This window comes from Balaenoptera ricei, chromosome 12 (assembly GCF_028023285.1).
Source record: "Balaenoptera ricei isolate mBalRic1 chromosome 12, mBalRic1.hap2, whole genome shotgun sequence".
Taxonomy (NCBI): Eukaryota; Metazoa; Chordata; class Mammalia; order Artiodactyla; family Balaenopteridae; genus Balaenoptera; species Balaenoptera ricei.
This window is the reverse complement of record NC_082650.1, coordinates 25,846,649-25,871,430: the sequence shown is the minus strand read 5'-3', so window position 1 is coordinate 25,871,430 and position 24,782 is coordinate 25,846,649. Positions and strand designations below refer to the sequence as shown.

Sequence of the window (24,782 nt, the reverse complement as noted above, 5' to 3'; positions counted from 1 at the left end):
CCCAGTACTACAAACATAACCCAAATTACCTGGGATGACATCCCAGGCCCTCTACATTCTTGCCTGAGATGACCTTTCCAGTCTCATGTCCCACTTTGTTTTTCTAGAGACTTCCTATTTTAGCTCCTTGGTTTCCTCTAAACACTTTGCTTCTGTGCCTCTGCTCATGCTATCCCCTCCGTTTGGAGTGTCTTTCGTTTGCCAACTTCCCCTGTTCGGCAAAATCCTCCTTATTCGTACACTCTTAGCTCAGGTTCACCATAGCCAATCCCTCTCTTTTCTTCCTCTGAGAACAGTACCACTCAACTGCAAAGCAGGTGACAAATGACTTACCCAGTGGGTCTGCAGGTAGACAGCCCGAGGCTGGTGCAGTGACTCTGGATGTCATCAACGGACCAGGCTCCTTTCTCCTCCACCTTCCACAACATGTGGCTTCTTCCGTCCTTATTGGTGCCTCAAAGGTTGCAAGAGTACTGTTCTTCCTCCAGCCTCCCACCCATTCTAGAGATAAAAGGAGGAAGGGGATGGCACCTACATAAGGAAAGCAACTCTCTTGGAAACTCCTAGACTGTTGCCAGTCTCACCGGCCAAAACCATGCCACATGGCCCTTTGGATTGTGGGAGCTGGTGGGGTGGGTGGTACTAGTATGTTACTTGGTGCATTGCTAGTCTCTTGCCGAAGACCAAGCGAGACAGTGGTAAAGGACCTAGCTGTTTCTGTCCACCACAGGACTCCTTAGGTAAGTGATCTTTTCCCCAGAGTTCCCCATTGCACTGGCTGACTGATCAGGTGTTCTGTTGGTAAAGGGGAACTCACATGGTGCGGGAGGGCGCGCAGCAACGTCTGCCCAGGGTTCTTCCTTTTCGTCTACTCTGACAGTTCACTGTATGTCTTCTTCACCAGGTTTGAAGCACCTTAATGATCTCTCATCCACATTTTTCTATGTTAGAACTCCCTCTTCCTTACCTAGCACATGAGAAGTATTTAATAAAGGGCTTTTTTTCAATGCTGAATAAGTGACTACAGATTGCTCTAGTTCTTGTTCTGTGAATAAAGGCTGGCCTGTGTGGAAGGCAGTTTAGGGCAGCTCACTGAAAGAAACTATGTTATAGTAACTGAATAGCTTATTACAGAACCTCAAGGATCGGGTCCATGTTTTATTCGAAAGACCCTCCTTCCCCCTACCCGCCCAACAATATCCTAATGTCTGCGAAATTATCCTATTGTACCCATTTCATGATGGCATCCCAGCAATATAAACAATTGTTCAAATTCAATTAATGTGCTGAAAACACATTAATGCAAAAAACTAATCCTGTGTTTCCCCTGTCCTCCTGGGACACCCACCCCCAGAGCTGGGCGTGGTGTTGGTGGATGGGAAATAAGATCGAGAAACAGAAACGCCTCCTTTTCTTTCCTTGTCCTTGTGATTCCCCAAACAAATATGCTCTCATCCCCACAGGAGAAGCAATGGTTTCAATCAACATTTTTCAGAAATAGGAGGGCAGAAATCAGATCAAAGTTGAGGCTGCTTCCAACCGACAGACCAAATGGTCATTTGTTTCTCTCCCAACTCTTAGAAAAACAAGGTGGAAATAGCTTAGCCCTGGGGGCTTTAAAGTCTCGGGGTATAGGGAAGAGTCAATAAGTCTGTCTTCATTGAGTTTTTAAATATATACGGTGCATTAACAGTATCGAGCCCCACAAATTAGCAAAGCTGAAGATGCCGTGTGTTTCCGGGGTAAGTCTAGATCCTTGTCTCCCTATATTTCAACCATGCTGTGAAAAGTTCTCGCATCTCTCTACACATCACATCACCTGAACTCTCAGTCGATATCTTACTGGGATTTTATTCAAAGTCCATAGGTCACCTTTTAGAGTTGCTTTTCCCTAGGTCCTTTTGGACGGCACCACCCACAGTGTCTGTGATGGTCTATTTCCTCTCTGTTGGGTCCCCACCGCTGTTCTGTTTGTATCCAGCGAAGCACTCAGCAGTTCTGTAACCAGAAGACCTAGCTCACCACTCAAAAATGCATGTACAAACAGCAAGAACAAAAAAAGTTCAAATGTTTACTTTACAATTGTTTTATTCAAAGCAAATTAAAAAACTTAATATATTTTTCCTTTAAAAATGGAGATTTTTAAAAAAGCTTTATAATTAGTTTTGAGGGTGCTTATCTTACCTTCAACATAAATGATTTATATATTAAATTTGTTTTCTGATATCCACGTACATTCTCATCCTTTTTAGGTAGCTATGAAAAGATTTCATATTCAAAAGCCAATGCCACTTTTCTAAAATTTAGGAGAAAAGATTCTTGCGCCCAATGTAGCAGACGCTTGCTCCAAGTGGTAGAAAGTCCTTTTGCTCTTGGCCAAATGTCAGGTCTTGATTTCTGGTTGTGTGAAAAGATGTGTTTTGTTTTCTTCAGAGGACGGAAGGAGTCTCAATTCTTTAGATTTGTTTTTGTCTCAAAGACGTGTCTAAAATGGGTACCTAATGTTTTATTGTATAAACGTTATGATGATTGGGCCTGTGCAGTCCAACTTTTAGATGATATTTTCATACCAAAAAAGATGATAATTGGCAGCTGCATTGTATTTAGGCTAATAATCTCAGTACTCTCATCTTAAGTCCTTCTGATGAAGAAGACAAGACTCTGATTTTATTTAACCAACAAATAAAGGAGTCTATGTACATGGCAGTTGGAAGTGGTCACAAGAATATCACATAAAAATAAATACTTTACACAGTTTTCTTCCATGTCTAAAAGTGTTAAAATTCTAACCGGAGAAGATTAGAAGGTAATTAGTGAACTCAATTATTTGTAAAAAATATAAAAACACACAAACCAAATGATGCAAAAAATCTTTTTAATCTAAAAATTCATTTCCCAGGGCTGATTAAGAGCCAAGGCCTGCCAATTTTTATCAGTTTATTTGACCAAAAAGAGCTATTCAGCATTTTCTTCAAAGTAAGATAATATGTAATAGGTTTTGATAAACCTTTCTAAATGAGGACATGATACGGCAGGCAGTTCAAGGAAAAAATAGCATTAACTTTTTCTTTGGTGTAACCAAAAGGATATCCAAAAGTTAGCAAATGTTGACGTTTCAAGTGATAAGAAATTGCCAAATGGAAGTTTAAACTCTGGTTTCAAAAAAAAAAAAAAAAAGTTGTACAAGGAAAGGCTCCACCCACAGTTCTGTAGTGCAAGTTTTAAAATTTAATTCTGAAAAATAATTTTATTTAATAAGCAGGAAACAAATTCCAGCAGTGTATCACTTACTCCTCTCCCCTCCTCTCATCTCTGTTACCCTCTCTGTATGTGCCACTGTCATTTCAGCTCTCCAAGGAGGTCTCAGCTGCTGCTCAAGGAGGAAAGTCATTAAGAAATTACCTACATTTCTACAAACCAGGCTCGAAGTTGTGTGTCCGCGGCTACACAGCAGCAGACTCCGAGTTACGGCGTTGCCACGTCCACGTGTCTGTCATTTTTACAAAAAAGAAACAAAGCCTTTTTTCCCCAGAAAAAAGTACCTGAACCGATGAGTCACTTAGCCCCTTACCAACTTTTTGGGGTAACCACTACACGGCTCCCCTTGAAAGCACACCTGTGCACATCTCCAGCCATTCTGTGCGCTCAGAACCAGCAAATCTACCCCCTCTTTCTCAGAAGTAATGGTCCTCTCCCTTCTTCTGGAACTCACTAATTTCCGTAAACGTAATACTTTTAAAGCAGTTACCACCTTGCTCAGAAGGCTCCATTACTCTACCTAGCTTAACGCTGTCTCTCCTATTTCTGTACATGCTGCTTGTATTTTTTTTTTAACATAAAAAGTGTTCCAAATGCACACACATACACATCCCTGCACACACACCCAGCATTTAGAGAGAAAAAAAAAAAAAAAAAAAAAATCTTCCCCAGGAAGCACTTTTAGAAGTTAAGCTCCTACTTGCTTTTAAGCCACAGGGCAAGTGCCAAGTGAGTCCTAAATAGCCCTCCCTTTCCGCCGTGGGGCCGGCCGTGCGGGGCCCACAGCACAGATGCTGAGCGGGATCCAGGGACAAGGCCGGGAAGGGTACCGGTCAGGCTTCCCAGAGCGACGTGCTGCACATCTCCCCACATCACCTGGGAGGTTCGCGCCCTTAACTCTCTTCCCTCTGGGGACCTCCGCGCTGTTCTGATGGATCCGTGCCCTCTGCGCTGGGCCGCCCCACCGTGGGGCCGGGAGCCTGCGCCCCCCGCGAGGCAGCGGGCTCCCCTGCACGGAGCAGGCTGCCCTCACCCCCGCCATCCCCTGCCAGTGCTTCCAGCGAACGTCCCCTCGCAGCGCCCAGGGCCCGGAGAGTCCTGCTGTCCACGGACTCCGTGGCCTCCCCTTCGCCCTCTGAGATGACGGTCATGGGGCTGCTCTGGATCCGGTTCCGCACGCTGTATCGGCTGCTGGCGGCGGAAGGCGGAGTTCGGCTGCGGCCGTACCTGGGGCCAGAAAAGGACAGACTCCGAGGCATCGAGCCTTCGTTCTTGGCCCACTCGTCCTGGGCCTTTCTGTTCTTGCTCGGGGAGCAGCTTGATGGGCTCTCGGGGGTGTCTGGCGAAGGCTCCGACCTTGACCTCTGGAATCTGGGGTCTGTGTTCTTGAGCATCTCGGCTGCGGACATGCGGGCACTGGTGTCTGACCGACTCCCTTTTTTCAGCAGCAGAGCTTTGAAGTTGTCACTGCTGGTGCTGCTCTTCCGGATGCTTCTCTGAATCGATCCCACTTGCTTCTGGGAGGCCAGGCTGGGGGCAGCACCAGTGGGTGTCACTGGCGGGGAGGGAGAATGGTTTCGGGAGTGATCATCATCGGAATCTTTACGGCCAAGGACTTTCCTCTTAGACCTGAGATTTAAGAATGTTAAGATGAAGGTTAATTCCTCGTGGGCCACTGGATGCCAACCACATCCACCCTGCTTCTCTCACCGCACATTAAGGTCACCAGCTATTATTTTCACTATGGAAAGTACCAAACACCCAGGCAGAAAGAATAGTTCATTGTATTACTATGTGTGCCCATGACCCAGCTGTGATAATTATTAACTTACGGCCACCCTGTTTTCATTTCTACGCTCACTGGATTATTCTGAAACAAATCTCAAACATCATATTATCTTACTTTGGATAGGACCATTTCCAGCGTTTTTAATAATTGCCATTTCTTACTTAACTTTTCTATATGGGACTGATGCTGAGTGAATTTTATGGTGCTGGCGCTTGAATGGCCTAATGCAGGGGTCTCCAACCCCTGGGCCGCGGGGTAGCTGGGCCTGTTAAGAACCGGGCCGCACAGCAGGAGGTGAGTGGCGGGCAAGCGAGCGAAGCTTCATCTGTTGCTCCCCATCACTCTCATTACCCCCCTGAGCCATCCCCCCCTACCCCACCCTGTGGAAAAACTGTCTTCCACGAAACTGGTCCCTGGTGCCAAAAAGGTTGGGGACCACTGGCCTAATAGATAAACCAACTCCTAGAATGTCCCACATACTGAGACAGGCCCCCACCTTAGGTTCTAGAACAACTCTGCAACTTTACATTCTCCATCATTCTAGAGTTTGGCATAAAACCAGTTTTCCTTGGCTCTTACTGGACCATTCGTCAACTCCTAGAAATCCAATTTTCCGGAAAATAAGAGTGAACCTTCCACATCAGATCCTGTTGGCTGTCTGCAGAGAACCACTAGCCGAGCAAGCAAATGTGAGGGATGTGAAAGAGGAGGGGCCTTCAGGAAAAGTAAAATTGTCCTGGGGGAATTTCTTATACCCAGTCTCTAAGAATCTCCCTGGCTCAATGTGTCTTCTGCTGAGACTGCATTAGAGAAAGTAAAGCAGATGTGCCAAGTGGCCCCTTGCAGGTTTCTTCATATCAACAACTCAAGTGTGGGAGGAATCTCTCAGCTAAGTGCAGGCGGACTGGCTGTTAAGGAAACTTGATACATTTACTAAGATGTGGTTATACCTCTTTTTCTGCTATAAAATTCCAGAACATGCAACCGGCAAAGGTTGAGAGGATGCTATCTGAACATAGAAATTAAGAGTTGAATCTGAGCAACTTCTAGCTGTGTGACCCTGGACCAGTCACTCATCTATTTACAAGTTTTTCATACTTGTAAAATGCAGATGATGATAACAACCTCACAGGTTTGTGAGGATTCAATGAGATAAAGGACCTCTGGAGTCACACAGACCTGGGTTCACCCACTGCTAAAGCTTCCTTGCTCTCTAAACTGGGGCAGGTTAAACTTTCTGATCCTGTTTCCTATCTGGAAAAGAGGAATAACAGTAGACAGTTCAGAGCTTATCAGTAAAGATAAATGCAGTCATAGGCGTAAAGTGTCAGGCATAGAGTGGGTGCCTAACAAACCTTTGAGTGTCATTTAGGGAAATATAATTCTTCCTTCCTGCTATCAGCTCAGGATTCAGTGCAGTTTTTACCTGTCCTGCACATCGAGCCACAGGGGAGGATGGGCCCGTGATGGCTGCCCTGGGCTTGGTGCTCCCAGGGTCCTCTTTGTGCTTCTGGCCAAAAAGAAGCCACTAAAATGGAAGACAGGAAGTGGTAAAAACCCAATTAAGAGGCTGAAGGGGGTGGCCAGAGCTGACATAGCGCCAGCCCCTTTGGGACAGCAGAGACTGGCCTATGGTACTTTGGTTCAACAGTTCTATTCCACTGTCAACAAGAGCACTGCTCTGGAGTTAAGTTGCTGACCCACTGACAAAAACCACAGAAACGATAACATCTCAGAATTTCAGAACTGGAAAACATGTAGGTGGTTTGGTCTGACCAGAGAAGGTAATCGAGGTCTAGAGAGTGAAGTCATACGGCTTAATACAAGAAGTAGGACCTGATGGAGTACCGTTCCAGGAGAGCTCATGACCTCACAATTTGTACTGTTTGCTTCCCAAAGACATCTCTGCTCATCTGATTCTTGTAGGTATTGGTTTGTGGCTTTTAAATGTGGCTTTTCTGTTTGGCTTTTAAATGGAGAGGGTGTGCTGAGATCCACATAACAAGCCATAGCTATGCTTGATTAAAGCTACAACCTTTAATTGCAGATTTAGAATGAAGACAGGAGATGGGAATTTATAAAAGTATTGTTGTTTCTCAAGAGTGACTGCCCACTAAAATGAGAATTAAAACTAAATATATGAATTCTCTGCATATATGTATGTATATATACACACAGACTATAAATATGTGTGTGTGTATTTCTAAGGAAAATGGCTATTAAAAAACGCTTGAACAATTAACACCGGCTTAAAAACTAATTACTTCAATAAAGATAAAAACTTCACACCTCAACTGGTGTTCTACATTTTCCATCTGGCTTTAAATCTGAAGTGAATTAATTTGCATTATAAAATTTGAAAGTTGTGTTTCAATTTAGATATTCTTTACTTTAGATTATTAGCTTAGGTACTGAAGGATATAAAATAAAGCCCTAAAAATCACAGACTTTAGATGGCTTCCTATTATGTCTGCTAATATATTATCTATATCTATCTATCCATCTACTAAAAATTAGCCTGCATCTATCTACCTATCTATCCATCCATCTACTAAAAATTAGCCTGCATCTATCTATCTAGCTATCTATGTATACATCCATCTATCCACTAAAAATTAGCCTGCATCTATCTATCTATCCGTCTAGTAAAAATTAGCCTGCATCTATCTATCTATCTAATCTATCTAATCTATCCATCCATCCATCTACTAAAAATTAGCCTGCATCTATCTACTAAAAACTAGCCTGCATCTATCTACCTATCTATCTATCCACCCATCCATCTACTAAAAATTAGCCTGCATCTATCTATCTACTAAAAATTAGCCTGCATCTATCTATCTATCTATCTATCTATCTATCCATCCATCCATCCGTCCATCTACTAAAAATTAGCCTGCATCCTTGCTCTCACTCTGTAATCCATACCCTACTCAGTCTTTCCTTCTATTGTGTACACAGAACAATACAGACTGGCCAATTTCTGCATCTGCAGTAGATGTAACTCCTTGGTAGGAGAAACCACAGTCTTTTAGTGCCTTATGAAGGTTGCTACAGTAAAATACAGAGGAGATCCTCGGTATCTTGTTAGGAAAAGTGTGTGGTGATGTGGCCCCACAACAGCTGGGTTCTCTCTGAGACCAAGTATTTAGTGCACAGAGCAACCAGGCGACATGTCTTCTCTGTGGATGCTGTCTTAAACATATATGCCTGTATATTTAGCAACCCAATGCATCCCATACCACACGGGAGATGTTGAGCCTTGGAAGAATTTCCTAACAGTTACACAATCATTGAGAGCTCATTAGGTGTCCAGCATGACTCGAGTTAGAAACATCAGCGTAAACCTCTAGACATGTCACTGAAGTTGCTTTCAAAGGATGTGGAATTTTTATTTCCCTATTTGGAGGAATAATGTGATCACTAGCTACCTTTTTATTTCTAATGAGAGCACAGAGAGCCGTCAGACAATGTTAGAGAGGCAGTCTTTAGGGTCTATTGGGACATTATACCAATAGTGGAGTCAAGAGTTAAAGAACATAATTCTTGACAAACACCTCAATTCATCAGCTTGGGTTTTTCCCCCCTAAATTAGATGTTTACATGCTGCACGAGGAATCGCAGGTAGGGACTGCACAGCCTCTGCTTTCCATCTCATGCAATAACAGCCTTTTCAGTTAAATTCCAAGAATTGGGAAAGCACTCCTGACACAGGTTACTTCCACAGAGAATCAAATGATTTTACGGGATGTATAGTTTCAGGAGGAAAAAAAGGGACCTTGATTCAGGGACCTTGGCAGTACAGGGGCATTCATAACAGTTATCTGAAATACTATGGTAAAGAACTTTAGAAGGAAGTAAAGGGTTTATACAGCATATAGCTTAAAGTCCTTGCACGAACACAATCATATTCATTTTCACAATGACACCGCTGTGGGAGTACTCAACTGTTTATAGCCAGAAAAATGAGGCAATAAATAAAACTTTAGGGCTAAGTCATATTCACTCTTCAAGGTGATCACATGTAAAAAGTACAACAGTTCAGGCAGTTATTTTGAAAATTTTACTCTACATTTTTTTAAAACCCAATAATTTCTTAAGCCAGTAGATGGCACTAGCAGTATATAGTAACAAGCAAGTTTAATTCCTTTTGCTCGTGCTTAAAAAAGATGGACTTTTACTGAAACATTTAAGTAGCCAAAGATATTACACTATAAAATCCTAGTTTTTCTGTAAAATGAAAATAATAACAGCAATAAAACCAAACACTGTTAGGAAAGAAGAAGTCCTGTACAGCGAGTCTGTGCATCTTAAGTCCACAGAACACAGCATCCCTCATCCTGGACTGGACCACTGGCTACTCTAACCCAACTCCTGTAAATATCCAATCAAATACAGTGACACTGCATTTCTTGCTAATAAGAGAAGGGCCAACCAAATGGCATCATCATGTTTAGCCTCTGTCCCCCATTATCATAATAAAAATCAGTGGAACAAAGTAAAACAGAAATTGGAGTCAAGGCAAACAAAAATATAGAAACAAACTAAGAAATCAATAATCAGGTTAGTGAAGCCTAATTGGGTGACAGCAGAAACCTCAAGAAAGAAAAATACATTGAGAAACGATTTGGAAAGGGGGACTCATAAAGTAGATGCAAAAAAGAGGAAGGAAATTTTGGATACCTGTGAATAGCTGCAAAAAGGTCTTCCGTGGTCCGGGGTCTACTGGGGGTCATCACCTCATCACTCCCATCTTCCTTACAGAAGTCACAGGCCTCTGAGGAAGAACCAGCTGTGTCAGCCTCCGGTGCCCCAGCTATGGAGAAACAAGCAGGCAGACACAAGATGCACAAATGACTTGAATTTCAGTCTGTAGCCAAGCTCCCAAATATGCTTCCCTACCATTCTGACAACGTGAGAATCACAGGGAGAGGCAGTAGGACCTGTAGTTTGATATTTTACAAAGATGGGGAAAATGACACAAGCATGACAGTCAAAGCTCAGGCTTTTCTGTTAAAGTCTAGATAAACTGACTGAATCTCTCTTAAATTTTGTTATAACATTTCTTTGCAGCTCTCCAGGGGATTACTCACTGCTATTTAATACCCAGCCTGCTGCCAACCACCCCACCCCCTCTATTTTCTGCACTTCTGTAAGCTCTACCCTTAGATCTACATTAAAAAAAAAAAAAAATTCATAGAAATGCCAAGTTGGTAACCTAAGTACGAGGCAGCACAGGGAGTCCACATACTGCTGGCTTGAACGTGAACGTGCACCAGCTCTGTTCGCCTCGGCTGCATATGGTCGGAGGGGAACAAGAGAAAACCAGACTCACGCCCTGGGTCCTGCAGAGACAAACAGCTCTCCACGTTGTCCCGGGCGTCCGCACTGCTCTCGGCGCCCGGCTCCTCCCGCGAGGGGGCTGGCGAGGCATCGGGCTGCACCATGGGGACATTGGCTTCCACTCTGCCCGGGGACTCAGATCTTGCAGCTCCTCCCGCAAGAACCGAGATGCCAGAGTCGGTCTCATCGGAACCAGCCCCGGCTGCACACCTCTCTCGTGCCTCTCCTCTCGTGGGGCTGGGCGACGCTTTGCTCACGTTCTCTGCGGGCTCCGCCGTGAAATCTCTGTGCGGAGGTGGCACCACCAGAAACAGTTTGGGCTTCTTGGAAACAGGGGGGGGCTTCCTGCTGGGCAACGGGCCGGGTGGCTCATGGGGCGGGGCGGTCCCGGGCCCGGCCTCTGCCTCCCCGGCGCGGCCCGGGCTGCGGCTCGGGAGGCCACGCTCGGCTACACTGTCCTGGCGACCCTGAGTCGAGCTCTTGGCAGGAGTCGGGAGCGAGCTTGTCGCGGAGGCAGGCTGGCTTTCACTCTCCATTTCATTTATGCTATTTCGGGATTTCAGGAGAGCAGATGGCTTTAAATGATACTGGGGAACAACCGGAGTTCGTTTTTCCTGAGATGCATGTTCACGTAACAGTGCTACCTCGGTTCCTGAGTTCTTCCTCACCGGCCGCAACTGCACCATCTGCAACGCCTCCGTGGTGATCAGGGGCATGGGGGGTCTACCGCCCTCCTCCTTGGTGGAAGGCTGCCTGCAGGCCTCCCGGGAGGGCTCTGGCTGGCCAGCTTTTCTGAAAGAAGGCCTGGCATCTTTCATCAATTTGGGGTCAAGCGGGGGGGCAGGCGGGGGTAGCGAGGGGGGTAAGGCAGGTGGTAGAGGTGGCAGGGAAGCAGACGAGCCCAGAAGAGAGGGGCTAAGTGCTGTAGGTGTCGGAGGAAAGAAGACGTTGGTGGGGGGACAGAAGGGAGTGAGAACTTCCGGTGGTGGCGAGGGGAAGAGGGGAGAGCCGGGCAGAGGCGAGCCCTCGGGGAAATCTGCCAGTGGAGGGGGAGGAGGGAGGAAAGGAGACTTGTCACTGGGACAAGGAGATGGGAGAGAGGGGAGAGGAGGAGCAGCAAGGGGAGTCGCCAGCACCGAATCCAGCCTCTTCATAGTTCCGCTGCCTTCCGTAGAAGTGTTGGAGGAAAGCGACGTGGACGAGGAGGAGATGGATACCGAAGATACCAGAGAGGACTTCCTTTCTGGCACCTTGGGCTTGGGCTTCCCCTTCCCATTGGCTGGTGACACTGACTTTAAAAACACAGGCACAGGGGTGAGAGTCGTGGGTGTGTTCGACTGGCTGGAATACCCACTGGATGGAGAAGTGACCCTGTGTGACTTCTCCGGCGATGTGATCTTTGGTTTGACTGCGCCATCGGCCACCGGGGCTACCGCGGCCCTGGACCCCTCCGGGAGATGGCGGCCTGGCCCGTTTCCGGGCGACGCTGCGCTGCCGGCTGGACCCGCCCCGCCTGGGTTCCCCGGGTCCTCCTGCACGCCCGTGTAGTCAATGTAGTAACCCCACGGGTCTGTGTACTCGGACTTGACGCTGCTCGTGTCGCTCTGTGCCGGTGTGACCCCGGACAGGGCGTAGACGTTGGGGGTGGTGGCGGAGGTCAGGCTGCTGCCCGCGCTCACGGTGCTCTGGCTGCGGGAGCGGGGCAGCCAGGGCTCTTCGAAGTCACTGCACGGGCTCTGGGAGGGAGAGCTGCCGCCCTTGCCCGGCAGTTTCAGCTGCAGCGAATGCTGGAGCGAGGCGATCAGGCTCTCGTTCAGCACCTGCCCGTTCGACTGGACGCTCTTCTTGGGAATCCTGCGCAGAGAGTCTGTCCGAGAGGGTGGCAGGGGAGGCTTCTTCGCTTTCTTCAGAGAGATGTTTCGAGAAAGGTTTTTGTCTCGGCAATTCGACCGGTCCCCTTGGTTCTTCCGCGCTCTTCCATCAAAAATATTGACCACGCTGTGCCTCGGGTTCCCAAAGCCATCGCTGCTATTGTACAGATGCCCAGGTCCGTGTCCTGAGTTGGTGTGCCGAGAAGTGTAGTAGCCATCGTGGTCCTCTGGATACACGGCCCTGGCATCACCGTTGTTGGACGTCTGGTCCAAACTGCCACTGCTCGTGTTACTTACAGGAGTGGAGTAACCAGGAGTTGCCAGATGTGGCTTCCGTGGGGACGCACGCCCACTACCCGAGGCACTGTATTCCCAGGGCTCCGCGCTGCCGCCGTGCCCCCTGCCTCCGGAATAACTGGACTCACTCTTGCTGTTCAGATCCTGGGGGTGGACCGGGAAGCTCCGGTTGTTTCTACAATTATAGGCCGTGGCCTGGGACCCATTCTCCCGATTTGCGGGCGTATTTAGAGAGACCGCAGAATCGCAGAGGGACACCAGAGTGGTTGCACTGGACGAATGAGGGTCTGAGACCTGTGAAAAAATGGTGGCGTGCCCCTCAGTCCAGTTACCACGGGGAGAAGGATGACCATCTTTCTGCCGGGAGAGGAAGTGGTCTCTGGATTTGATCTTTGTGTATGAAGATGAACTGGTAATTTCACTGTCCAGCTGCCCTAAGCTCTGAGCAGTGTGAATCACAATAACCTCTGAAGAGGAGGAGAGCGTGGCATTTGGGATGAGGGTGGTGGAGTAGGTCGCGTGAGGAGAGACTACGCACGCCGGGCTTGTTACGTTTTCACCCTCCAAGTGCCCCAGCTCCTGGGATTTGGGCCTCAAAAGTGTTCCAGTCCCTGGGGCAGCTCCTAGATGTCCGAAGTCTTCGTCTACTTGCAGGTGACCCCTCTGGTAGGCGAGAGTTTCGTCTGCGTCTTCTGCAGGGCGCAGGGCACCCAGCCGTGGCTCCAGGGACTGAACGTTTGTCCTCGCTCCAGACCGGGGGAGACTGTGGAAACCAGCGTCACTGTTGAGGCGAGAAGGGAACACGACGCCCACAGAGTCACTCAGCACAGACATGTTCCCAGAGGAGCCTGGGAAGTGACTCATCTGGGCCGCAATGCCTTGCCCCTTCTGCGCCCTGATTCTTCTCATCGAAGGTGGTAGGATTTTCACTTCCTCAGTCTGACAGCTGGAATCCCTGGTTTCTGAGCGCTGCCCAGCAGATCGATAGCTATCGAGCCTTCCGAGCGTAGAGTAGTGGTCTGGGGTGTCCACTGAGTGGCCACCAACAGCATCTTGGCCAGTGCCCCCCGAAGCTGGAGATAAAGCAGAAAGAGGCTTGTCACCTAAAAATAAAAATCAGTATCTTAGTTCATTACCTTGATCTCTCACCCCCTTCTGACTCTCCTGTTGGTACTTAAAAGAAAAAAATCTTTTCTATTTGGTCTGGTTTCTTTTTTCCTGTAAGCACCTAAGAGAAAGTTTAAGTATTGACAGTTACTGATAGCCCCTAAAATGAAAATCCTTATTATGAATTTTGGGTACTTCTCTTAATATATACTTCAAATCCTCCTATAGATTAAGTGCTGCATATAGGATTCTCAGGTACTCCCTTTGAGATCAAAGCTGAGTGCTTCTTGGAAGGTTTACTTTTCACATAACCTCCTTTTCGTAAAGGTAGCCTTTCACCCACCTGGTGATTGCACAGAACAGCCGTCAAGCAATGACTGTCTTTTCCAAAGACAGACGAATGTAGCAGTTCAACAATAGGGCTACAGAGATACCATTTATGAGGGATATTGGTATAAAACATAGTTAATTACATTAATTTTTTATGTCAGAAGGAAATCCTAAGAAAAAGAAAAATGATTTACAGGCCCATCTGTGTTTCAAACATTTCATTATCCATCTTAAGCCATTATCATCTGTCTGTTGATGACATTCAAAATTCAGTAGCAATCTGTTGTGTTCTGGTGGGGAAAAGGCAGCAGGAACAGATCCAGTGAACACTTCCTCAGATTAGGATTATTCATTTCTTGGAGCTTTGTAACCAAACAGAAAGAATAGTATGTTTAAAAAAAAAAAGAAGCAGCAGCAGCACGAGGCAGGGTTTACAGAGAGGGAGGAAAATGGATGAGAAAAATCCTTAAGTGTAGGTAAAGGTTTCAAGCTACCTAGGAAAGAAGAGAAGCTTAAAAAAAAAAAAAAAAATCATGAAGCCAAGAACTTAGTCAAAGTATATATAGAAAAAAAAAAATCAATCCATGCATAGTAATCTTTAGGACATATTAAATCTTGAAAAATAGTAGCAAAACCATAATTCTTTCTATGTTGTTACTCATCAAGGACCACCTGGCATCCCTGTTTACCTGGACAAGGACACTGGTGATGACGGGATTCCTGAGATCTCCCTCCCTACCTCACTTAAATTAACCATCATATGTCACATGTCCCTGACTGGATAGCACAGCTCACCCAAGGAGCAAAGCACAATGCTAAAATGGCAGCAGTGGTCTTGCATCAGATGCACAGGAGATGCTACCCTGCAACGAAGGCTCCCCAGCATAAAGCTCTTTCCTTCACTGTGATGATGGAGAATCACTTTTGTACCCGTATCTCTGGCAAAGAGGATCTATTTCCTCCTCCTACCCTCTGCCAAGTATACTTACTGCACACACACACACACTCACATGTGCCCATGTGACATTCTCCCTCAGAAAGAGGGGAAGTGGGCAAAAGGGCAGGAACAGAAGAAAAACCCACTTTAAGGAAAGAAGAAACGTGCAAGTTTTTGCGGTTTAGTATTTTAGAAGGTGGGGGGTTGACTTGTAGTTCTGTATCAGTTTGCACCAGTTCAATTCCAAACATTCAGCATACCTTATTACGTTAATATCTTTTTCTTTCAAATTTGTAGTAGTTTTTACATGAGGTCAGTGGCAAGATTTTTTAAATGTCTTTAAGGGCCATAAACAAAGTCTTGATTCTTTCAGGTAACAATTTTGCATGTGAAACCATTCTAGGCTTCTGAAAATGGGACTACAGCCATTTCTTCACCACCTAGAGCTCAATACTATTTTTTAATTAAAATAACAATGCTTTTCTAAAGACCTCTAATATATATATATAAAACAACTCTGATATTATTTATCACAGGGACCACCAAAATTCTATTCCCAAGAGAGATCCTCCAAAATTTTCACAGTACAAAAAGTGTGACAATATTACAGGACACAGATGAATGTTATCTTGATTAAACAGCAAAAATTACAAAAATAGAACTACAAACAAATATAGTCTGCTCAGGTGCTGCTAAAAATCTTGATGGGATTTACCTGATTTTAAAATAATTACACATATTTTTTCTTTTACTTATTATATAATACTACAAGGACTGCCCAATTTTTAAAAAACACATGTAATCAAAAATGATAGAAATCTACAAGTTAGTTTTACTTAAGGTTTAATGTATTGTCAGGTCTAAAGTAATGTTCTTAGTACAAACCAGCAAAAATTATTCAGAAGGGGATTCCTTTAAACAAGGCCTTTTCTGCTTGGGGAATCCATATTGGGATAAGTTCCAGGAGTACCCAAATTATTCAGCAGCCAAACAATCATTATATATCAACAAAATAATCTTACCTGATTCTAAAAGATGAAACCTCATAACAGGTCATTCAAATACAATTCAATGTACGTTTAAGATCAGAGTAAAGAAAGAGTTAGAAATTTCGGCCTTTTATTTAAATGGAAGGCAACACATTATATACCATAAATATGCTTTAAACAGAAAATAGCATACCTTGCTTTTAAAGCTTTATATATTGACTGGTCTCTCGAGGCCATACAGATTTTGAAGTAAAAGCTGCATATAATTAAGCACAATTAACTCTCTACTTCTGGGAGCATCCCTGGTTAGATTTTAAAAATCCAAAGTCCCAACAACTTGGGCAGTGTTTAGTGGACAGGTTGCATCTTTCCTATTAAATGTCCTTCTTTCAGATAATCGTATCCTTTAAAAATCTAACTTGTTTGACTCAGCCATCCTTCCCTACGCTTTATATCTAAGGACGACTAACTTTTAAAGAAAACATGAAGTGTCTATTTTTGATAATCATTAGTTAGGTAGCACAAAGCTTTCCAATCAGACACCTTATAAGTACAAAATATTAGAAGAAAGGGCAAGGTCAACCTTTCTCCAAATGAACGAACAAAGAAAAGATCTAATTTTTTTGCTAATATGTTACTGTATTCAAATGTTACTTTGCCTTACTCTACCCATGAATCCTTCCAACTACCCTATCTATAAAACTAGAGTGGTTGTCTAATTGTCTTTTTTTAAAAAAACTAGCTCTAACTCAGATACAGCTGTCTCAGTTGACCTCCAGCGGTGATCCAGGACATGTCATCAACTGTGCAATGACATCAACTGTCTCACATCTGGTAACACTCACAACACAGATGATGTAGGGAAAGCTATTGTCTTTCCGCTAGGATTAGTGGTGTTCCTATGTTACAGGCAAAAGAGAAATGAATGCAGGCCCTAGAGACTCTATCATTGGTTTTAAAAATATTAAAATTACAGAAGATATGATTTACCTAACTGATCAGATCCTTCCAGTAAGGTCAAAGAGGCAACTGAGTTACTGGCTCCATACTGGTTGGTTCAGTAATAAAAGTGATAAAAGTTCTTAACTCTGAGGCTATGGAAATATAGATAGATAGATAGATAGATAGATAGATAGATACATAGATGGATGGATAGATAGATAGATAATTCATATTGAATGCTTATGTGTATGTCTATCTTTATTCAGGCCAAACTATTCTTATACTCTTTGCACAAAGCCATCCAAAACCTACCCATATTGGTTGGAAAGCCACTCAAAACATAGCCTACCTGGAAACATCAACCTTGTTATCTTGCAAAGAGCTGTCTTTAAAGTCACTTTTTTAGGTTAAGGCTCATCTCCTAGAAGATCAGTTAAAATATAAATATTACCGGAGTTCTGTAAAAACTTAGCCCATTGGGACTTCCCTGGTGGCGCAGTGGTTAAGAATCTGCCTGCCAATGCAGAGGACATGGGTTCGAGCCCTGGTCCGGGAAGATCCCATATGCCGCGGAGCAGCTAAGTCCATGCGCCACAACTACTGAGCCCTCGAGCCACAACTACTGAAGCCCACGTGCCTGGAGCCTGTGCTCCACAGCAAGAGAAGCCACCGCAATGAGAAGGCCGCACGCCGCAACGAAGAGTAGCCCCCGCTCGCCGCAACTAGAGAAAGCCTGCACGCAGCAACAAAGACCAAACGCAGCCAAAAAAAAAAAAAATTAAAAAAAAAAACCCAGAAAACAAAAAAAACTTAGCCCATTAATATCTGCTGAACATACTAGTACATATTATTTTTTCTCAAATTAGTTAGCTGTTATCTAAAGGAGAGAGAAAAATAGAGTCTGAAAGAACGGGATACAGGAGCCCTGGTCCACTAAAGGAGGCAGATGTGAGGGCATGAACCAGAAGCAACTTTCATAAATCCTGTGAAATCCTGTGAAATTATCTATCTGTGGATGCAATCTTGCCTCTGTTTGTGATTAAACTCCTGTGTTATGGGATAAGATGCGTACCCGTATGTCATCGGGGTTACTGGCGCTATCTAGAGCAGAGGAAAAGCATTGCTACTCTTGTCCCGTTGTTGTTACAGTCTGGAAGGCAGAGACCACATGCTGTAGAATTGGATGGCAGTAAGAGAGAAGACGCGGGGTGAAGAAGAGTGAGACTTCCTTCCCTAATATAAAGCATTTAGGCAAGGGTGTTAGGAAAAAACACATAGGAGTGATGTCTGTGGCACCTGGAAGTTGAAATGCTACCTCAAACTGCTGTAACATATACCAATATTGCTAGGATAAACTCATTTTGATTAAAAGACTAATAGGCAAGTTCAGACATAATGATTAGGAGTTTCTAGAGTATAGCCCTCAATAGCAAATAAAAGTAAAAAGACCAGGTGAAGTAATTATAAGGAAAGAAGTCCACAGGTTGGCCAAAAAGAAAAAGGCAAGTTTCAAGATAGGTAGTATTAAGTTGAATACAATAATTGTAATTGTAGCTATTACGTTTATAGTAGTACCAGGCACCAAGGGCTTCATCTGTATAAGTTCATTAAATCCTCTAACAACCCTATGAGGTAGGTCCTAGTAACATCACCAGCCACATTTTTTGAATGAAAAAGTAGACGCAGAGAGGTGAAGTAACCAGCTTGAGGCCACCCAGCAAGTAACTGGCAGAGATAGGATTTAAATCCAAGCAGCCTGGCACCAGAGCCCCTGCTCTTAGCCCTGCTATCTCGGCAGACATTCCTGATGGGCCATGAAAAAACAGGGAGAGGAAGTGAATATAGAAAGAAAAGAAGGAAAGGATTATCCAAAGCATATATAAAGATAAGCAGAAACAAACTAGATGAGTGAATAATGAAGTAAATCACCCTCTCCACCAGCCGAAAGTTTTTTTCGTTTTCTTTTTTTATCAAAGGTTGAAAATACTGAATCAAAGAGCTATGAAATTGTTTCACCGAAGCACCAATAAAGCACTAGCCAACATAAGTGACTATTTTCTACTGTACTGGTATTTACTAATTATGCTATACTGCTGTCTCTGATGACAAAATGCCACCAATTATTGTCGGTACAACTAATGAAGTCTCTATTCATAATTTGAAGTCCTAGAATAAGTTTTTGGTTTTATGAAGACTTAAGCTCTAAATTGAAAGTAAATTTTATTGTGGGAATGCCCACTGTTCAAGGTACATAGAGATGATGACATAACTTAAATTTCTATCATCCCAATTAATAGTTTTCATATAGGCTCTTCCTCTTACCTTCTCAACAAAACTGAATAAATCATCTGCATGGGATGTTAAGATTTGTACCCAGTGCTTCGCTCAGGGAAGAAGCTGCCCCTCTGGGGTACCAAAAGGCTATCAGAATGTATCGATTTCATAAGCACCACCGATGAGGTTAGCATAGTAATGGTGAGTAGCAATGAGGGGCAACAGAATACAGTTCTGATGAGCCATACCTAGCTCCTTCTGTATGCTGTCAGGGACTCCTGTAATAGTCTTTCTCCTTTTGACTTTCTTCGGTCGTCTTACCAGAGTGTCTGTGTAAATTAGAGACCGCCGAAGGCTGGCCTGGCGATCGAAATTCTCCCCTAATGTAGAGTAGTAGAACAAGCAAAGCAAGGTTATTTTCAAGCAAGCCGACACCATGCACTTTCTTCCAGAAGCTTGTTGTAAAATGCTAAGAAGGTATTAATAATGATGTTAGCCAGTCATACGATGATGAATGAATGCTGAAGGGCAAAAAAGGAGGGAAAGCACATTAGCACCATAAGGCTATTTTCCAACTTCCGTGTGTGTGTGTCCTTCCAAAGGAAGCACCTTGAGCTCATTTGCAAATGAGCTGGAGTGGCAAATATAAACTGGTGAATAACACACTGGAAAAGTGATTTTGTGTTATTTAAAAAAAGTATCATTTTGGAAGTATTTTACAAAGGTTTTCTGGTCACTGAAATCACGCTTAACATCAGCGCGTATGCGGTGCCAGCGATGAATATGTCTGACTCATCTGGTCCTCTCCAGAGACCAATGTAATGTCTTGTCCTATGTGATGAAACAAATAACTTAATCAAGAATTTTGGATGAAGAGCTTTTTCTTCCATCAAGGAGGCTGATAATTTGGATAGACTGTGGTAATTGCTATGGTGTGAGATACAATGATAATGAAAAAGAAAAAGCCTTATAATGATAAAGTACTTTTTACCACAATGAGACCCAGGAGCGCTGCTGTTGTTAAAGCTGAACTGCTTCTTGCTGTTTCTTAATCACTTTTTAAAGTTGATCTAAATTCATTTCAGTTATGTTGAAACCAAACCCAGAATGCCACATCCACAGGACTTTTTTTCTTTCTAGCATGTAAGATGTGTGATTAAAACACCATGGGAACCATAAAATAGTAACGTATCAGTTATTGATCGGTCTGTTTTAAATTTATCAGTTTAAATTTAAAGCAGACCAATCAGTTATTGATCGGTCTGCTTTAAATTTAACAGTTTAATTAAAGAAAGTTTTATAGCATTGACCTTATTAAATGGTTCTTCTCCTCAAAAAGAGATTTAAAAAAAAAATACATACACAAAATACATACTTTTATGTTTTAAGAAAAGTATAAAAATTATTCACTCTTTTTAGCAATACTGACGCACATTCAAAGTGGGTATGTTGTAAACAATGTATCTTCTATTTTAATGGGAATAAATTGTGAATAGAACCAATAAGGTTCTAGTCAAAACAGAGGATAAAAGATCTGAATGATCAAAACACATTTTACCTACAAAGCAACAAACTTAGATAAGTGCTTGCAAACTTGAAAATGCTCACACTTCTGTTCCTAATGGGGAAAAACAGAAATGACTTAGAGAAGACCCTGAAACGCCGGAAGGTACCATCACTGTGACAAATGGGTCACTATGTACAACAGCATATATGGCGCTTGTAAGGGACAAGTCAGGACTTCACTGGTCCACTAGTTCCCTGCAGCAGAGGAAAAACATTTTCTTGGATCAAGCCATTAAGAATGGACAGAACATTAATAGATAGTTGCATTTAGTCTCCAGTTTTGCTTCCTAAACTAAAACAAAGATAAACCACCCAAGCTCCAAAGAAATTAAGAAACAAATCATGAAGATGAACATTTAAGACATACACCATTACTGGTGCCAACACTCCATCTTGAATCGTGACCTAAAAGGACTGCCTGCCCCGCTGGATTATACATTTCTGGAGGGCAGGGACCATGATCATGTACTGTAGCATCGCCTGTGGCATTCAGCTCAATGCCTGACACAAAGCAGTTATTCAGTAAATATCTACTGAATTGAGAGGAATTTAATTATTCCCTTTCATTGAAAAATGGCATTAGTTGGTCATGGTTACTACTTAGAAATCAATTTAGCTAGCTCGAACACCAGTACAAAGGCAGTTTGTAAGAAGTGCTTAAGGATGTTTACCCACTCTATTTATCTTCCAGGTGGAAGAGCTGTTATCCCACATGGCAGACTATGGGACATACGCGTATGTACATTTTATTTTAAACATTTTTTTCTCAACTCTTAGAACATGATGAGTCCCACAGGACTATGACTAAAGGGATTAAATTGATTTTCAAGCCAGCAGCTCATTGGGCTAATGTTCTACCTCTATGCCTGGCGAGCATCTCTCTGCATTTGAAATAATGTATTTATTGGCATTCTTCCCTCTGCTGAACTGTACTGCAAACCAAACAGAGGGTCAGTGTTCATCCAAAAAAATGAACACATGACAATGCCCTACAGGAAGCTACATTTTTATTTAAAAAGTCTTCTAGGGCTTTAGAAATATATCGTTTAAAGAGCAGGAAGTTGTATAACCTATGTCAATTCAACCACTAAAAGTAAACATTTTAAAATGAATGCTTATTTATACCAGAATATTAGAAAAACTACTTCTTTATGAAATACGTGTGTATATGTGAACACACGGATCCAGAAAATGGATCAATAAATATGTAATTAGGTATTTGCTTTCTACATTTCCAAAAACGTTAACCACTCAGAATTAAACTGCATTTTTTCCTAACTCATACCGCTCATTTGTTTATTGTCATTCACCTTTCCTGTGTGGCATTTTCAAGGCCTCCTTTTAAACTCTATGTAATTCATATCCACTTAGTCGTCAAACAGGAGAGAATTAAGTTCAAAGAGACTGACAGTGTCTGCTGTTGCGACAATGTATTTCACTGCAAATTATTCTTTATTCCTGAAACTCTGGTTACTCTGTTTTAAATTTCCTAATTTCACGATAATGCAGTTTACCCTAATTCCATTAAGGACTGTCACATTTCATAGCACAATCTTATCTTATAATATTATTTCTGAGGCATTTAATCATATATAATGTAATTACATTTCTGCTGCATTTAATCAATCAAACAATGTAATGCATTTTCTTGTAGAAAATATGCACCCATGTATTTCATTGAGCAATAAACATTGTACTTTGTTCTGAAACGTAACTACGTATAAAAATATCTTTAAAAAATATGATCTAGGTGAATGAGAATCACGCTCAGAAAAATCAATGTTATTTGTAAAGAAAATGGAATAAAATGCCATGCTAGTCCTTTAAGGCTTAAGTATAGTAAATATGGAAAAATGCACATGGAATTTAAAATAATTCAGGTACTTATTTATTAAATTTCTCTGGAATTCAAAATAAGAGTTTTAAATATAATTTTTAAACATCCTGTAAGGTTTTAAAAAATTCTTCAGTGGGGCTTCCCTGGTGGCGCGGTGGTTGAGAATCTGCCTGCCAATGCAGGGGACACGGGTTCGAGCCCTGGTCTGGGAAGATCCCACATGCCGCGGAGCAACTAGGCCCGTGAGCCACAGCTACTGAGCCTGCGCTCCGCAACAAGAGAGGCCGCGATAATGAGAGGCCCGCGCACCGCGATGAAGAGTGGCCCCCGCTTGCCACAACTAGAGAAAGCCCTCGCACAGAAATGAAGACCCAACACAGCCAAAAATAAATTAAATTAATTAATTAATAAAAAAAAATTCTTCAGTAACTATCAAAATGTTTTCAGTTCCTTACAAAACGTTTTCAATCCCACCAATGCCATGGCAAGAAGCTTTCTAACAGTAGTCAAGAGCAGTAGCCTCAGAAACACAGCAAGGGTGCTATGGGTTTTCATCCTAATTTTTTATGAAAACTTATCCTTATTGGTCACCTGATTTTTTTTTTAGGTTCTGGCCCTATAAGCCAGGCTTTGTACGGACTGGTTATCAATATAACTATCAGTAAACTATTTCTCTTGAACACATAGTCTAATGGCTGAAGCTACTAACTCTTAACGTGTCTATTTTGCATTCTGTACACTCCCCAAACCACTGACCTAGCTTCTCTGCAGGCTATGGAAGTGATAAAGTAGAAAAGTTTTGATATCTTTTAACAGTTCTTCTACATTTGTGAAATACTGTCTTTGAACTTTATGTACCTTGTTGTCACCTTAATTATCATAGATGATATTTTCAAATTCAGAAGGAATGGATTTTTATTTGACGGTTATAGAATTCAAATTATGGAGCTCAAGGTATAATTTTACCACCCTATTAAGTTTTAAAAAAATATATTTATAGTTATTATTAATTCCCTTGATATTTTTATTTCAAGTAATTTTTCTCTTTTTCTACTTGAGAAAACAAGAAGGTAAGCAAATCATTCAGAAATATCACAAAAGTGTTATTTCTTCACTTCTAAAAATGAGTTAAAATAGCCCTTTAGAAGGTAAACCTAATTTTTTCTTACCCAAGATCACATTTGGAAGATATTCCAAATATAAGATATTCCAAATATTCCATATAGCCAAAATATTTTTAAAAGGCAAATCAATTAAAAGAAACACTTCAGCTGAATGGCTGGACCACTGAGTTCTTTGACATCAACCTCTGGTGACACAGTCTTCTAATCTAAAAGCAATATATATTTGACATGCACACACATATATATGTTTTAGTATTCCCTTCATTAAACAAAGAGCAGGAAGTCAGACCACAGCTATTTACCTTTGATGTATAAATGACATGCTAAGAGTGTATAACAAACAAAGAGCCATAGTCATTCTCCCAGAACATTTGGAACCTGTCTGCAGAGCAAAGCATACCAGTTATGTTAATAGGAACTACATCAGCCTGGACTGTTTGGGCCTGCTGTCGCATCTTCTCTTCCGGTGTTGGCAAGGGAAGTGGTTTGGTCCAGTTGGTTTGAGTACTAAGGTCAGAGAATTCACTTGAGGTTGGCGTTTTAGGTCTCCTGGTAGAAAGTCTTTCCTCTTCCGACGAAGAGATAGAACACTGCAGGGGAAAAAAGTGAGAGGAAGCCACAGGTGTGTAAATGCTGGCAGAAACATTTAAAAATACATTTCTTTAAAAAAAAAAATTAAACTGATTTGGAGCAAGCCATAAAAAAAAAATTGGTCACATTTAGGAACAGAAGCAACGGTTTGCAAGAGAACCGTTCATCACCTTGGGTATGACCCATAATATATACGATTTGCAGAGGCCTTAGTCTCTAAGCCATGAGGACTGCAAAAGGTTTTGCTGACCCACAAAATTTTTTAAGTTCTTCCTGTTTTTTTCTATATTTACTGTGATCAGAAAGCTTTGGATTTAGTTTAACATTAGAAGCCCAGAGAAACATCACGGGTTTGCCCATCAGTTTCTATTTTTATTAAAATTTCATTTTGCTCAAAGTAATTTCTAGCCTCAATCTCATTTCCTTTAGGCTCTGACCTCAAAGAACAGTTTGAAAATGAGAGAGCTATTGTTGTTCAACTATCTGTGCTCTTCAGAAACCATTTATATGGGAAAAAAAAAAATCAG

At 42.7% G+C, this 24,782-nt stretch overlaps 1 protein-coding gene across 2 annotated transcripts in view; it reads right to left on the bottom strand.

The window, feature by feature from the left end:
• Positions 1 to 3,118: 3,118 nt before the first annotated feature.
• Positions 3,119 to 24,782, bottom strand: part of NHSL1 (NHS like 1) — a 238,868-nt gene continuing 217,204 nt past the window's right edge. For both annotated transcript variants that reach the window (XM_059941108.1, XM_059941109.1), the window contains exons 4-7: positions 24,065 to 24,254; positions 10,383 to 13,631; positions 9,731 to 9,863; positions 3,119 to 4,887 (exon numbers count right to left, since the gene is read on the bottom strand). In XM_059941108.1, coding sequence (XP_059797091.1) covers positions 4,152 to 4,887; positions 9,731 to 9,863; positions 10,383 to 13,631; positions 24,065 to 24,254 — 4,308 coding nt within the window. In that variant the 3' untranslated portion in view covers positions 3,119 to 4,151. The remainder of the gene's footprint in view (positions 4,888 to 9,730; positions 9,864 to 10,382; positions 13,632 to 24,064; positions 24,255 to 24,782) is intronic.